This window comes from Panulirus ornatus, chromosome 26 (genome assembly GCF_036320965.1).
Source record: "Panulirus ornatus isolate Po-2019 chromosome 26, ASM3632096v1, whole genome shotgun sequence".
Lineage (NCBI taxonomy): Eukaryota > Metazoa > Arthropoda > Malacostraca > Decapoda > Palinuridae > Panulirus > Panulirus ornatus.
Window position 1 is genome coordinate 3,497,069 of NC_092249.1, and position 17,990 is coordinate 3,515,058.

General features: G+C 41.5%; 1 protein-coding gene across 7 annotated transcripts in view; it reads left to right on the forward strand.

The window, feature by feature from the left end:
• LOC139757403 (homeobox protein PKNOX1-like) overlaps nucleotides 1–17,990 on the forward strand; it is a 546,893-nt gene that overhangs the window by 399,097 nt on the left and 129,806 nt on the right. For all 7 annotated transcript variants that reach the window (XM_071677848.1, XM_071677851.1, XM_071677846.1 and 4 more), the window contains one exon: nucleotides 12,236–12,407. In XM_071677848.1, coding sequence (XP_071533949.1) covers nucleotides 12,236–12,407 — 172 coding nt within the window. The remainder of the gene's footprint in view (nucleotides 1–12,235; nucleotides 12,408–17,990) is intronic.

The following is a 17,990-nucleotide window of genomic DNA, read 5'->3' on the forward strand; positions in this document are numbered from 1 at the left end:
TCATCCCCACCCACCCAACCTCTATCCAGATTCTAATGAGAGCGTTGTTTTGTTGTTGAGTTTTGATAAATGGCGTTTAATCCTATCTTTGCGATATATTGGTGCAATATCATAACCCAGAGGTTCATATACCTCTCCAGGGCGTTAGGGAGTTAAAGCAAATTAACACTGGCGTTCCTAAAGCTTAAGATGTAATTAAGAAAATCATAAGGTCCGTTGTTGTTGTTATTATTATTATCGTCACTATTTTATGTTATGCTCTTTTTCTTTTTTTTTCGTTAATTTGCGACTTGCGTTTCACAGTCGACAAAGTGCTCATTCTCGCGTGGCAAGTGTAATGCCAGGCCTTCTTCATCGCGTTGAACATTTGCTAATTCCTTAAGTTCTTTTTATGAAAGCGGTAAACTAGCGGAGAAGGTGGTTGCAAAGTTAGCGGTCGCTTTAATTATCTGGTTTTAAGGAGGCGGTGGAGCCGCTAAGAAAATGTTGCCGAGACTTGTGGTAAGGGCTATGAGCACTTCCAAGCCTGCGTCTCACCACGGCGGCGTATTGCGTAATTCTCCGCGTAAAACTGTCTGAAAGCTCAATATCGAAGATGGGTTGGTGGTAGTGGCCGTCGTTCGGGAGGGATCTAGGATCAACCTCGCCTCTAGTCGGGTGTAGGGACATAAGTCACTCTAAGTCATCATAAGTCACTATAATCCTTTGTGAATATATCCATACGATGCTAATCCGTTGATATATAGGGCCCCAGCGCCCAGGCCAGCCTTTCAGTGAGGTAGAGAAGACGAGGTTGTACGCACGTCGCCTCCTTTACCACCTAACCCGTCCATCCCCTTCCCCAAACCCCCCCACAACATCCTCCCTACCTAACCCACCCCCCCACCACCGTCCAATCTTCTATCTCCCAGCGCTAAGAGCTCCCAGCGCTGGGAGATTTCGGATGAATGGCCATGGGGGGGGGCGGGGGATATACTTCAATGGGACATCCCAGACTTCATATTCAATCCTTGACGCCTCCTTCTTTATCATCGCTGGCCGGAGGGGGTTATAGAAAACCGGAGGTGTTCCCGACCGTGCCACAGCGCGCGTCCGTGACCATCCCGACTGTCCGGGGGTCCGGAATTTATCGTATGGGTCTTCTAATCGTCGTACGTCAAGACCTGAAGGACAGAGCATAGACGCTGGTCCTCTGATTTCGAACCCTTTATAAAACAAGGAAAAATCAGCGTCTTTGCAGTGTCTTATTTACTTTAAATAACGCTCATTGTGGCTCAAGTTATTAACAACGCCTCCGTCTGACAACTAGGATAGATCATTGAGGCAGTTCGTGGTGTCCTAAATACCAGTTTGTGATCCTCTTACCAATTTGTTATGCGTGTTATCTTTACTCATAAATTACTCTCAGGATCTGATTTCCATTCCTATCGTTTCGTGTTATCTTTAACTCGTAAATCACATTAAGCTCCTAACCTATTTGATCCATTATTTCGTGTTATCTTTACTCATGAATTACCTTAAGATCCAAACCTATTTGATCCATTATTTCGTGTTATCTTTACTTATGAATTACCTTAAGATCCTAACCTATTTGATCCATTATTTCGTGTTATCTTTACTCATAACTTACCTTAGGTTCCTAACCAATTTGATCCCATTATTTCGTGTTATCTTTACCCATGAATTTCACTCATTTGAGTCCCATCATCTCATCTTTACTCATGAATTACTTTATTTGAATCCCATCGTCTCATATTTCTAATCATGAATTACTTTGTGATTTTAAGGTAATTAGTTTTGGTCAGTTTGACGCATCTGTTTTTGACTCGCATCTCCGTAAATCGGATCTGTGTTTTCTCCAACCTTTCCATAGTATTGTTGGAGATGTGGTGGAGGAGCCGTAGCAAGCTAGTGTTGGCGCTGGGGCTGTCTCTCATGGGCCGACATCTTTACTGGGGAGTGGGAAATAAAGTATTTGTTTTGGAAAACTTGGAATAAAGGGAGAGGAGGCGAAGCACAGAGTGGAAAATCTGAGCACCCAACATTATTTTCGTATCTATTGAAAACAACTGAAAAATGAGCGCTCTTAAATATCCCTGAACGCCATGGCTTGTATTGGACAATATTTGCTTTATGTGGTCAAGATTGTTTTATTATTATTATTATTATTATTATTATTATTATTATTATTATTATTTTTATCATTATTATTATGTGGTCAAGATTGTTTTATTATTATTATTATTATTATTATTATTATTATTATTATTATTATTATTATTACTATTATTGTTGTTGTTGGTATTATTATCATTATTATGTGGTCAAGATTGTTTTATTATTATTATTATTATTATTATTATTATTATTATTATTATTATTATTATGTGGTCAAGATTGTTTTATTATTATTATTATTATTATTATTATTATTATTATCATTATTATTATTATTATCATTATTATTATTATTATTACTATTATTATTATTATTTATTCTATTATTATGTGGTCAAGATTGTTTATTATTATTATTATTATTATTATTATTATTATTATTATTATTATTATTATTATTATAATGACTCCTCGCGTCTTGTTCCCGAAGCTGGCTAGTTTGGTTCAGAAAGGTTTCATGGCCCAGTCATATCAGTGGACAGTTTACTTCACGTTCTGATTGGCCTTTAAGTGTCTTGTTAGGGACTACGTCATCGTATTTGGGGGTCGTATGGGTGTGTTTAAAAGGGGTTTCGAACCGGTGTGCTTTAAGGGGTTCGTACCGTCTTGCTCAATCAAGGGTCGAACCGTGTGGGTCAAAGATGTATTGTCTGACAACCTTGCCTTAGTCTGACCTTTGTTTGACAGCAGACGACAGGTGGTGTCAGTGTGGTTACTGTTGGCAGGTCATTATTGTGTTCTCAGTGCCAACAACACCACCACCTTCCACGCTGCCAACGCTACAGCCACCCTCCATGTTGCCACCAGCAGCCTCATCATTATTCTTCACTGCCAACATTCTTCCACGCTGCCAACACTTATCACCAGCCTCCACGCCGCTAACGCCACCTTCTACAATGCCAGCATTTCACTTCCCTGCCAACACCACCACCACCACCTTCTAGAATGCCAGCATTTCACTTCCCTGCCAACACCACCACCACCACCTTCTAGAATGCCAGCAATTCACTTCCCTGCCAACACCACCACCCTCCTTGACAACACACCCCCCAACCCTTCCTACCCGTAGCTTCCCTCACCTGTACATCACCCGTCGCCCTTAGTAACTGTCTAATACCCTGCCAACAACACAAACCACCTTCCTGCCAACTACATCGTATTCCACCCTGCCAACAACACGGTTCCTGAACCCAGCTTTCCAACAACACCACACTGCCAACGACACAACGTACCACCCTGCCAACAACACCATTCATGATCACCGTGCCAACAAAACCCACCACCCTACCAACAGCACCTTCTACCACCCTGCCAACAAAAAAATCCCACCACTCTACCAACAAAACCACCTACCACCCTTCTAACCCCGCGACTCACCACCCTGCCAACAAAACCACCCCCCCTGCCACCACCCCTGCCACCACCGACCACCGTCGTGCCAACACCACTATCCCTGGACCCAGCCTAGCCACATTCGCCCTCACCTTGAGCGTCATCAAGAGAGATTAAAGTGAAGTGCTTCGGCTCGTCAATTTCACCCCTATTCATACGTGACGTAAGAGCGATATTCATGTTTACATTATAAGGATCAGAAGCCGGCTTGTGAATGGAAGACGTTGCAATTTATGGTTAAATTTTAATAACGTCTCTAATCTTGAGACCCAACTGTGGGAGATAGAGGGAGGGAGGCCAGTGTGAGGGAGCAAGGTAAGGATGTAGTGAAGGAGCGAGGACTTTAAAGAGAAGGGGAGGGATGGGTAAGGGAGGTCACACGACCTAAGGTAAGGGAGATGCGCGGATGAAGGTAGGGCAAGGGAGGATCATAGTAGGTAAGGGAGGTGAGTGGATGACTGTAGGGTAAGGGAGGTAAGCGGATGACTGTAGGGTAAGGGAGGTAAGCGGATGACTGTAGGGTAAGGGAGGTCACTAGAGGAAGATAAGGTAAGAGAAGGGAACACGGGAAAGTGAGATGGAAAGGTGACTAGGTAAAAGTAAAGGTAAGGGGGAAGGTTATAGGGTAAGGAAGGTAAAGGGGTCGAGAGAGACGGTAAGGTAAAGCGAAATGGGTAAGGAAAACCCAAGAGTTCGTTGGAAGATTGACGTCATGGGAGAGAGAGAGAGAGAGAGAGAGAGAGAGAGAGAGAGAGAGAGAGAGAGAGAGAGAGAGAAGCGGAGGCGAATAGAAGAGAAAGCGAGACAAGAGAGAGAGAGGTTTTACGGATTCGGATGTGTCCTTTTGTGTGTGCGTCTGTGTGAACGATGAATAGTGATAATAATGATAATAATAATAATAATGATAATAATAATAATAATAATAATAATAATATACAATAAGAAACTGTTTCTTGTATCAACCTGGAGCCAGAAACTGAAAGTATATACAGAAAACGTGTACATACAATAGGTGCTGTAGCGAGAGAAATGTTCGTTTAACAGATAAGTCTGTACACAAGCGTTGTGTTGGCAGTATAGTGATTTACTGATGTTCACAAGTGGTTGGGATGGGTTCTGCTATCCCTAGCGGTCTGTGCGAGCCGGGATAGGTTCGAGGAGTTTGCCCTGTGGTGTTGAACTGCGTCCTTGGGGACAAGGGATATCAAGTCGATGGGAAATGACGGTGGCGAACATGGGTGCAGTACCTTCTTCCCGAAGTGTTTGGAGGGTGTCGCAAGTGCTGTGTGTGTGTGTGTGTGTGTGTGTGTACTAATGTGCTACTATTCCCTCCACACCAAGATGGCGGAACCATGACCTACACACACACACACACGCACTCGCAGCAAACAACCCCCGCCCCCCCTCCTTCGTAATGGGCACTGGCGTTCACCCCTACGTATCCATTTCGCTGTGAGGGTCGATTTACGTAAGGTAAACATCACTTCCCGGAAAGATTGGACGGCGGCAATAATTATTAGTGTATAGGAACCATTTCTTCCAGCATGGCGATTGGCGGTTTGAGGATGGTCGATTGCCATCCATCCAAACACACCCCCCCACCCCATAGCTGCCTCAGGTGACCGACCAAAGGACGCTAGAAGGTGACTGTGTGTGTGTGTGTGTGTGTGTGTGTCACTCGCGTATATATCTATCCGTATCATTTCCCTCACTTCCCTCCCTCACTCCCTCTCTCTTCCTTCTCGAGGAATTCTTCCCCAGGTTGTGTGTGTCACTCGCGTATATATCTATCCGTATCATTTCCCTCACTTCCCTCCCTCACTCCCTCTCTCTTCCTTCTCGAGGAATTCTTCCCCAGGTTGTGATAATATTGCGATTTGGGAGGGTTTGTTTTTTTTTTTTATTTTTTTCGAAGCTCATTTTTTTCCGCTTTAAACCAATAGAATTATCCCCTATTCTGATCTGGTTTTAATCCCAGATAATCGAACAGGCTAACTCCTTATCATTCAAATTATATACACAACCTAGTATTATATACCTAAAACTCGTGTGTATATATATATATATATATATATATATATATATATATATATATATATATATATATATATATATATATATATATTGGAAAGGATTACAATTTTGCGCGTGATCAAGTACATTCCTATGAGTCCACGTGGACTCATATATATATATATATATATATATATATATATATATATATATATATATATATATATATATATATATATATATGGTATTAAACTCCTTTTTTATGCAGATTATATCATGGAAATATTAAACATGTGTTCACCAATAGAAAAACACTGGGTGACAGTCACCAACCCCTCCCCCCTCTTTTGAGTGAGGCGCGCGGGTTGGTGCCTGACCTTGTCTCACACTGACACGATGTTGATCTTTATATTAAGGACTGACGTCACGCCTCACACTTAAGAGCTGAAGTGCACCGCCGTCATACTACCAAGTGCTCAAAGATTTTAGTATGTAAGTGTCACATTTGCGCTTTTAAAGTGACGTGCAAGAATTTGTGATGATGAACACAACAATACTCATCATAATTTATTTAGTTGTATTTCTGAAGTTTTTTTTTTCTTTGTATAATGCCATGATAACCATTTGCTGAATTTAGCAATATCTATGTTGACATAGGTCAGATGAGGGAGCATATATTTCTCATTCAGTCAGTTTCATAGATTATTAAGAACTGATCAGCCACGACCTTTAACATTATATATATATATATATATATATATATATATATATATATATATATATATATATATATATATATATATATATATATATATATATATATATGAACAAAGTGCTTAGGAACGCGCACCTTCATAGAACATACAAACCTCCAACAGCTAGGATCGAATCCGGGACCCCTGTGCAACAGGCGGGAGCGCTACCGCTAGGCCATGATCGCCCCTATATATATATATATATATATATATATATATATATATATATATATATATATATATATATATATGATTTATTGGTCTGATTCCAGTTGGTATTCGTGGTTGAATTTCGCTTCATGATATGTGGCTTTGACATGGTTTTAATCCCTCCCCCTCGCCCAAAGGGTTTAAACCATCGTACAGAAGCGGTGCAAGAATCTTTGTCGTACTCAGAGGGTTAAGTCGTCGTACACCAGACTTAAAAATCATCGTACTCAAAAAAAGGGGGAGGGGAAGGGGGAGGGGGAGAAGGGAAGGGGTTGCAACCTGCACTATTTGCATGTCATTTTTTGCAAGGGCAGGAACAAGTTACTTGTACTTAAACCGTGATATTTTTCGTTAGTTTTTGATATTTTTCACACTTCATTACTAGCTATATTTTTCGCAGTTAGGTAACGGAAGTTCTAAGACGCAATTTTCTTTTTTATAATCAAGTTTTACTGCGTCTATTGCAGCATGCCGTTTTCTTCATGACAAGCATGTGTTTATGTATATGCATACACTCTACCTGACGTTTTCTTCATAGCAAGTTGGCACATGTATCAAATACATACATACTGACATGCCGTTTTCTGCTGCGCTGCAAGCCGGAGTGTTTATTGCATACGTATACACTGACATACAGTTTTCTTCATCGCATTATGGAATATTCATCACATACAAATACTCAAGCGTACCATTGCCTTCATTGCAAACAAGGGTATTGTAAATACATTTGTACTTTGACAGTCTTTATATTGCTAGCTAATGTGTATATGTATATAAACAGACACTGATATGTCGACCGTGTCAGTACTGTTACATACCAGATGGTCAATACACATTGTCATGTTATCGCCATTTATATTTAGAAGTCAACTTTGACATTTGAAGGTTGAGTGATTCAGCATTTTCCTTATCATATTGCTTTTGTGATTATTGCCTCCATTTCGTGTGTGTGTGTGTGTGTGTGTGTGTGGGTGTATGTGGGTGGATGGGTTGGTGGGTGGGTGCGTATTTCTCTATATACGTCGACACACACACACACACACACACACACACACACACACACACAGACAGACAGACAGACACACACACACATACACACACACACGAGTGTAAACCCCCTCCCCATACAGTACGAAAACTGTGATTACACAAATACACCCACGTATACGCTTTTGGGTGTTACCGGACCCCGCCCGCGTGCGAGAAGTCGCCTTCGGCAGAGCTGTATCATCATCAATGGACGGAAAGGAGTATAGTCTCATCTTGAAGTTTCTTAGTCCAAAGGAATCTATTGAACACATAGGTACACCTTTTAGGTATGATGGTGTAACCTTTGACCTGACCCTCAGTGACCCTTAGTGGTCATGGTATCATATTCAAGGGTCGTACCGTCGTGATCAAGGGTCGTACCTTCGTGATCAAGGACAGTACCTTCGTGATCAAGGGTCGTACCGTCGTGATCAAGGGTCGTACCGTCGTGATCAAGGGTCGTACCGTCGTGATCAAGGGTCATACCTTCGTGATCAAGGACCGTACCTTCGTGATCAAGGGTCGTACCTTCGTGATCAAGGGTAGTACCGTCGTGATCAAGGGTCGTACCTTCGTGATCAAGGGTCGTACCGTCGTGATCAAGGGTCGTACCGTCGTGATCATGGACCGTAAGGTCGTGATTCACGTCATCCTTCGTCTCGTTTCAACCATTTCGCCTCTCATCATCAACCCGTTCCCATATCTACTTAATTCACTGCTTTCATGATCTTGATGATGATGATTATAAGATGTTAATCGTTCGGAACTCATTTCCTTGTCATTTTACGATCAATATCTTTCAAATCTACCGACTATAACCTCATTTTCCAGAAGTGTTCGCTATAAGATACAGCGAGTTGTTATGTCTTAGAATCATCTTGAACAAAGTCTTTGAATTATCTTGGACACCTGAAGTTGTTCAAGAGTTCTTGATTGGTGGTTATAACTTGACGTTGACGGCCTAATTGACCCAGGTAGTCGTTAGACCTAAAGCCCAAAATAACCAGTCAACTTATATAGAGTTGTAAAGAACCACCTCCGTTCATTATGCCTCGTTTCGTTTTCTGAAACACTTTTATGTAAGAAAGCGAGATGATTAAGACCTTAAACAGGCAATCATGATGCATAATCATTTGGATCGTATCATTAGTCTTGTGCCCACAGCTCCACTGACTGAAAAAGCACCACAAGGACCAACATTTCTTCGTTCTCTTTGTATCACTTCATATCTGCTCTTTGGTGAAAGGAAGACGAATTTTATCACCTCTTAACAGCGAACTGTCAAATGCTGTTGCTTGAGTCACATTCCTTGGGTCTCCTGCACACTGTATCACTCTCTTTAACCTGTGTAGGAACCTCCCTCATTCGTTCACACTCTGCGTCGCTTTGAATCGCAATGTAAAAGAGAAAAAAAAAAGGAGGAGGGAGGGAGGGAAGAAAGAATATATCGACGTCTTCAACGGGGCAATTGCCAGTCAGAAATCTGTGTTACACGACTGTTTAAGGCATGCTCTCTCTCTCTCCTCTCTCTCTCTCTCTCTCTCTCTCTCTCTCTCTCTCTCTCTCTCTCTCTCTCTCTCTCTCTCTCTCTCTCTCTCTCTCCTCGGCTGGTCCCCTTTCTCTTCCCAATACCCAAGTCTGAAGACAGCTCCTTCCTCTCCATTACATCGTCCCACCTTGCCATTAACTTGGCCTGATATAATCTCTTCATCCCCCCAGCACTTCAATAACAGGTCTGATAATCTGTTCCAGAATGTTCTCAGTTTTTCCATGATGCCATTATTACTGTGCCTCGTACTATAAACCACGGTATTGTTGCTTCCATCTGCACTCCTTACCGTGGTTTAGAACGAACTGCTGCACTTGGACACGTCGCTCTTCTCCGGCGAATTACTGGTGCCATCTTTTGCATAACCTCAAAACCTCGTCCGATAGTCATGATGAAACATATCTATCTATTTTCTTCGTTCATGACCTGTTCCACTGATTCTCGCTCAGCGCAGTTACAGTGTAATATTATTTACAGAATTCTTTCGACATTATTTTTTTTTTAATTTCTCTCACGATTCATTCTGACGCTTCGAAGTATGGGTTCCTCTCCCTCCCTTCTCTAATAGGAATATTTTCCAAAATTCCACCTTTACGTTCTTGTCTGTTCCCTAGATCTGCTTCTCCCACCACCACCACCACCGCCAGCCACCGCCACAGACAAAGCGAGATGTGAAAGGTTTCAACACCTCCTCCCAACACACACACACACACACACACACACACACACACACACAACACACACCATTTACGCTACCATGAGATAGGAGGGTACCATCGTATCATCATGTTTTCCATGAGACATTTCTCTCTTCTTGTTGAATATTCGTAGAACAGGCGTACCTAATGACGGCACTTATACCCCAGTTCCTCTATCAAGTAATGAGCAATTGAAGTTGAAACTGCAATTGATCAGTCACACTTCAGTTATATACTGTAACGAAGAATATCATTCAGAAACTGAAGTCTCCCCGATTCATGCCTGAATCACCGAGAATCGGAATATATTTCAATATACGTGTTCATAGTGATACATTCGGCCACTGAGAAAATATGTAACCTGTGTTGGTTTGGTATTTGTGTGTTCGCAAACCTCATATACGATAACTCAGAGAGAGAGAGAGAGAGAGAGAGAGAGAGAGAGAGAGAGAGAGAGAAATTTGAATTAACTCTTTTAATTTATTGTCTTTGTTTATCGTCATGCAAGGCGCTAATTGGTCATTTATTGTCCTGCTGGAAGGAATTAGAGAGTTAACTTCTCAAGGACTACTGGAATGAACGTATTGAGATCTCTAAGGATTTATTGATATGATCTCTAACGTGGTTTCTCATTTGGTTGGCTTCGGTTGCCTTGAGAGCCGATAGAGCGTGACGCGCGCGCGCGGGCACATTGTGTGTGTGTGTGTGTGTGTGTGTGTGTGTGTGCCGGGGAGATCATGTCATCTGCATACTATCCGGCAACTCCCTCGATCTCCCAATTCTTACGCATCTTGAGTCTAGCGCTCTGGGGAGACCTTCCCCCCTCCTCTCTCTCTCTCTCTCTCTCTCTCTCTCTCTCTCTCTCTCTCTCTCTCTCTCTCTCTCTCAAAAACCTTTTGTTATCAGTACAATATTCGGGCCTCGTAAGTCTCCAAAAGGCTGCATATGTATCTTTTTTTTTTTTCTTCTTCGCCGAGGTCTAACGGAGGATTGGGGAGAAGGAGGGGAGGAGGAGGGGGGTGAATGCGGTTGGGTGTTGGCATGAGGTGGGAGTTTGAACTATGACGAGTCAGGTTTGTGGTTGCGACGGCAAGAACTCGTCTCCGGACCTGAAGAGAAAGTCGAGAAAGCTGGTTCCAGCCAGGTGAAGGAGTGGGGAGGGGGTGGTGGTGGGGGGGGTTGTTGGAGAGGAGGTAGTGAGGGAGGGAGGGGGGGGGAGCAACCAGGTGCACAAGGTGGTGGTGAGGAGGTAAGTGAGGGAGGAGGAGCATCTAGGTAGTGGTGAGGGAGGGAGGTTGTGTTGGCCAGGGTTCAAATACTATCGTGTCTGCCATTTACCTGATCATTACGTCATGTCTTCATTGATACAGCGTGGGCCTTTTTGACTGCATAATTGTGGTGTTTTTCCCCAGAAATCTGACGTAAGGTGATAATCATTTGGGAATACCGAGGCTTTATTTAATGTCTTTTTTGATAAAGTTTTAAAAGATTTGTTCAGTTGTGATCGGAAATTCTTAAGTGTTCCGTTTCTAGATGTTGTTATCTGGCTCCTTCACTGTGTGAGGGAGTTGAAACTTTAAAGTCTCTCGAGAGATAAAAGAAGCATCTCTCTCATAACCTGAACGACGTTTGGAGATAACTCTTATCTCATATCATTCCCCACTGGAAGATATTCCTCCCTTAAAAATCATACCAGAAACCACTTCTCTTCCAATCGAGAATGTTTTATCGTACGCTAATCATTTGTTTATCGATGGAATCTTTAATACACATTTGCAGTTATTATGAATGTATCGTTGGTGTCAACTTACTGACAGCTTAAGCGTGGTGTAGTTTCTCTCCCGCTGACACTTAAAATACCTTTGTCAGCCGCGCCTCAGCTAAGGTCATTAAGTTCATCACGTGATCCCCCACAAAGGTTTTCCCCTTCACCTGCTGGAGGATGGAGTTGAATCCTGTGGTTAGTATTCGTCGTCCTTTCATTCGGCACTCTACTGCCGTCTTAAGAGTCTGGACTATGACTAGAAAACGGGGAGAAAGTTTCTATTTATAATTTCTTTCTTTATATATATATATATTGGTCATCATACTGTCGTAAATGTTCCTTGGTGAATAACCAGAAGTTTTTGATAGGTTTATTTCAGCTTCCCAAACAAGATTCATGTCACACGTTGAAGCACTGGCATTTCTTAATGACTGATTATTTTATGCTATCCATATCTTTGCCTCTGAGTATATGATTATTTTGGAAATGTTCATCTTCAATTTCTATTCTTGATTAGGAAAAATACACGTAGTAATCTCCTTCGAGTAGAGGTGGGTTACAACTAGAAAGGTATACATGTATTTTTAAGCTTTTCTCTATAACGCCAGTTTGTGAATATGGAATTACCTTGGTTTACTGTCTTCAGGCACCCACTCTTCCCGCTGCTGGCTCTGCTTTTCGAGAAGTGTGAGCTAGCGACGCAGAGTGCGGACTCCGTGAGCAGCGACTCCTTCAACTTGGACATTCAAGCGTTCGTGCAGCACCAAGAACGTGATCGCAAACCCTTCCTAATGAACGACCCAGAGGTGGACGGCTTGGTGAGTACTTGGTGGTAGAGAGAGAGAGGTGTGGTGTGGGGTGTGTGTGCTGGGGGAGGCTTTTGTGTTACACCGAGGTTGGACAAGAGCTTGGTAAGTACCTTCCCTGGGGTGGAGCGATATATTGCCTGCATATTGAGTGTGGTGGCACGAGGTTAACGAGGTGAAGTCTTCGGGAGTTAAATCCTTTTTGTGGGTCTTGAACTCAAACCTTTTCAGCATGGTATGTCTTCCCTGCTAGGCTGTTATAATCACCTGACTTCGAGAGGTATACTTAGTTCGGTGATATGGGGAAAAGAGAGAAAAACCTTTCCAGGTTGGTATACCGTCCTGGCTAGACGAGTATACTCGCCTGTCCAAGAGACAGTATACCGGGCTGGGGACATGGGGGAAAGAGAGAGATGGATGCAAGTTGCGAGTGATGCGGAGGGATGGCTGGAAAGTGGCATGGCGGGGATACAGGAGGGAGGAAAGCTGTCGGTGTCCCCGTCCGCCTGCTGGCGTACAGAGCCTCCAATATTCACGATACACCCGACCACCACTGCACATTCTTTCCTACCCTGCTCTACAACTGCATACGAGATCATCTGTACATTTTACTTATATTTGGCCACTCGCCGACGCTCTCGCTTCTCCTAAGCCTTTGTGGATTTATTTTTGTGTTTATGCTCTCATATTTAGATCTATCAGATTTCCCTTTTAGTTGTGGACAGTGTTTGGGAAATTCTGAATTTTTACACTCACACTGATATATATATATATATATATATATATATATATATATATATATATATATATATATATATATATATATATTATTCTTTAGTTTCATTTGGGTTTTGGTAATTCATAGGCTATTCTTTGTGTATCTAACGAATTAGCGTTTATGCTACTTTATATATATATATATATATATATATATATATATATATATATATATATATATATATATATATATACACACACGCTAGCCCAGACCTTCAATATAGGATGGTGTACTACATAGCATATAAATGTTTCAGTAGTTTGTATTTAATAGTATAATGATGAACACAATAATAATCTGATACGTACCCACTCCCTGGACAATACTGGGAGAGGCTGATATATGCTGTATGACTTCACCATCATCCAAGGTTAACTTTGTCGGAAAAAAAGAGAAGAGAAGGAGTAAAGTCATCGGTATATTTACGGCTGGATAAAGTGACTGGAATATTACGATAATCTAAAGTGACCGTCGCTTAAAGTCTTCCGTTTAGGGATGACACTTAAACGTTCGGGAATCATTTATATATATATTTTTGATGATGAGGAGGAACCACCACCTTCTTGGCTAGTGTGTACGTTATGGAGCGTCTGTTATCCCGTCCCGAAGGGAGTGAGAAAGCATATATGTGTTATGAGATTTTGGCGACCGGGTCCTGTCCTGGAGAACACGTATCTCGCAAGTCTCGAGCAAACATTTTCAGAGAGAGCAATAACTCGTGGGCGGCTGTCCCGCCTCTGAATGTTACAGCGACCCTCGCCTATGTGGAACCCGTTTATACCTTGGCCTCGGCTAGACGGGACGATCGGGTGGCTGTTGCGTAACTGCGTCCGAACGAGTGGAGAATGTACATGAAATCCTCAACGTGTTTTTTTTTGTTTTTTTTTTGCTGTTCGTAAAAGGAACTTAAGAGTCGAATTATCTGTGGTTGACTGTACGGGACACGCATCCCTTCCCACCTGCAGTTCTAAGACTTATAATTTTGTGTACAATTCGAAAAGGATTATTTGAGAGTTTCCTACCAAATGCGGTAATGACCAACGCAATAATATTAACGCTGCATTACGTTTCATTACCGTATCTTGACTTCGTTATCGCGTGAGTGTAGAATAATTTGTTAAATATGATATGCAGGAAAAGGAAAATATAATACTCGTCCATTAAGAGGCGACGCAAGGCGTTTTAAGATTACATGAATAAATTGTGAGCTGGCACCTTAGGAACTCGTAAACATTCTAAGAACATCAATTTTGGCGCGCATTGCAGTCAGCTGATCGGAGGCAAGACGAAGGCCCACTTCTTCTCCTCCCGTACCTCCTAAATCCTCGCTACCCCAGTGTAGAATTAGACATGTGTGATTCCTTACGAAGTACAATTTTTTATTTTGAAGCCGGACCACGGTTTCTATAATTATCATCATGTGGCATTCGGGTTATTTTTACGGAGATGGTAGATAGTGGCTTCACAAACATGCACTAACCCAAGCGGTTTAAAACTCTTGATTGAAATGAGATTGCTGTAAACCCGTACCAGAATTATATACCAGTGATTTTCCGTGGAGTCGATTTTTTGAGACTAAGACACCTGCTTCGCAATTAGGCTCAAGTGGTACTTGTAAGTTGATTTTCAGGTGCTTGTAGTGCAAGTTAATATTTCGCCATTGCATTCAGTCTAGTGGCTTTTGAGTTTTGCGGACAGTAAAATACTGGCGATAGATAGAGCTTACATCGCTGATAGATCTATGTTACATTGTGCATTGCTGTGGTATATATATATATATATATATATATATATATATATATATATATATATATATATATATATATATATATATATAAAATGTGGACGGAGTTGGTATAACATATGCTCACTTCTAGACCCATAGTTCTTTTTTCTGGTATATATTTTGTATATGCTGGTCTTGATATCATAGTTCCTTTGATATACTGCTTATGATGCTGTCAAAAGTATATTGTTATATTTTGATGTCATAGTTCCTTTGATATACTGCTTACGATGCTGTCAAAAGTATATTGTTATATTTTGATATCATAGTTCCTTTGATATACTGCTTACGATGCTGTCAAAAGTATATTGTTATATTTTGATATCATAGTTCCTTTGATATACTGCTTACGATGCTGTCAAAAGTATATTGTTATATTTTATCATAGTTCCTTTGATATACTGCTTACGATGCTGTCAAAAGTATGTTGTTATATTATGATATCATAGTTCCTTTGATATACTGCCTACGATGCTGTCAAAAGTATGTTGTTATATTTTGTTATAGTTCCTTAGGTATATTTTCTTTGGTGCTGTCAAATGTATGTTTCTGGTATAATAATCTGTCTGATACATTTTCTCCATTGCTGTCACAACCACATTCTCAAACTTGAGACAATGGAGATGAATTCAATTTTTGACGTCTTTATGTCCAAATGTACAATTGATACATATATCTAATGATTTAGAAGACAATTTGCCCGGAAATACTTTCAACAACCATGCACACAGTGACAGAAAATAAGCGTTGGTGTGACCCCTTGGTAATGACATAGTGGAATAGAGAAATTAGGAAATGGTTGAGAGTACAGGAGACAGTGTTGGGAGGTCACAGGGTTTGTGGATGTAGTGATAGAAATCAAGACGTAAATACAATGGATCGTAGTGGGAAGTCTTGTTCTGTTTGCGGTGTGAGGGACATTTTTTGGCCTGCACACCACGAGACAAAATGGAGGCATTGAGCTGTTGAAGGGTTTGATGAGAGAAATGGTGGCGATTTCTGTGCGGTTGCTCCAGTCTCGGCTCCCTGTGTGGAGCATATTGAAAAGGAGTTATGAAGAAGTTGAGAAAAAAGCAGTGGAATATGACTTGCATATATATATATACATTGTGTTTCGACGCATACAGACAAACGAACGTGTGAATACACAACGCAGACGCTCATACGCAAGGATCGAAAACACAAATACGGAAAATACGTGTAGGTAAGAGTATACACTTGGAAATTAGAGATATAAACACACATATATATGTGTTTGCACACACCCATATACACAGAAAAGATAAAAAGAAACAGCGTTCATACGCGCACACAATCACACACACACACACACACACACACACACACACACACTCGCACACACTCGCACATCTTGCGAGGATGGGAATGAGATTATTACATAGAGGATCTGTTTTTTACGACGCGACAAAAAGGTCGTATCCGTGTGGAACCTCAGGTATTGGCTGCGTGGCTCAGGGTGGAGGGCATTTCTTTACAGGTTCAATCAAGTGTTCGAACCCCACCTTTTGAGCACGGCCACGGCGTATAACCCTGGAGCATGACGTTGTACTCCCGGAGCATGGCGTGTGGTTCTGACCTTTGATATGACCCTTAAGGTCAAGGATGTTGAGGCCAGAACCCGTGTTGTCGTGCTCAAGGGTCGTACCGTCGTGCTCAAGCGTCGCACCGTCGTAGTCAAGGATCGTACCGTCGTGCTCAAGCGTCGTACCGTCGTGCTCAAGGATCGTACCGTCGTGCTCAAGCGTCGTACCGTCGTGCTCAAGGATCGTACCGTCGTGCTCAAGGATCGTACCGTCGTGCTCAAGGATCGTACCGTCGTGCTCAAGCGTCGTACCGTCGTGCTCAAGGGTCGTACCATCGTGCCCAAGTCGTACCGTCGTGCCCAAGTCGTACCGTTGTACTCAGAAACTATGCAGTACCATTAACACTTCGTGCTTTACATATGTACATATTCATGTGTACCTATTTGTGTGTGTGTGTGTGTGTGTGTGTGTGTGTGTACAACACACGGAGTTGTACACTCATGGAGGCCTCCCATCTCTTTGAATTTTCTCCACAACCGTACAATATCTTAAATTTACGTACGTTGTCAAAAATGACCATTTCACCATATACTTTCCTCCATTCATGTCCATACTATTTTGAAACTCATTTCTCTTCATCATTTCCACAACAAGTTTCTTGCTTAATTTCCTAATATACCTTTTGGCTGTCACATCTCTTTGGTCATTCCAGGAATTGTTGACTGCGTCATCAAACTAGTTTTACGAACGTACTGGTTTGTGATCAGCGTTAAACATTTCATGAACACTACGTTGGTCATATTTATGACTTCTAACCTCTCACTTTGATTTATCTTAATTCTGGTGTGTGTGTGTGTGTGTGTGTGTGAGTGTCTGTGTGTGTGAGTGTGTGTGTGTGTGTCTGTGTGTGTGTATGTAACTGTGTAAGTATGCGTGTGAGGACTTTGTCGTATCATGTATACACACACACACACACACTCTCTCTCTCTCTCACACACACACACACACACACACACACACACACACACACACACACACACACACACAGCAGTCGGTGTCTTCAGCATTTTGAAAAGTATTGATACTTTATTAACTTTTTATGACACGGTAGCCACGCTTTGGTGGCGCGATTCACTGAAGAGGAAATTAAGAATTTTTAGGAAATGGATTGAAAGAATTATTCTTATAGAATTTTCCGCCTAATCACAGTGGAAGGGCTAATCCTAAACTCTGTTAGCATCAAAGTTCAGCGGTTTATACAGTAACGAAAAGTGAGTTGAAAAATGTGAAGAAAGAAATTTAGAATTAGCTGAAGAAAATCAGAATTGAATAAACACTGGAATAATGATAATAATGATAATAATGATGATGAGAATGATAATAATAGTAGCAAATAATGATAATAATAGATAAAGAAGAAAAATAATGATATTAGTTAATAATGATAATGTTAGTAATTGACAATAATAGCATTTATTATTATCATT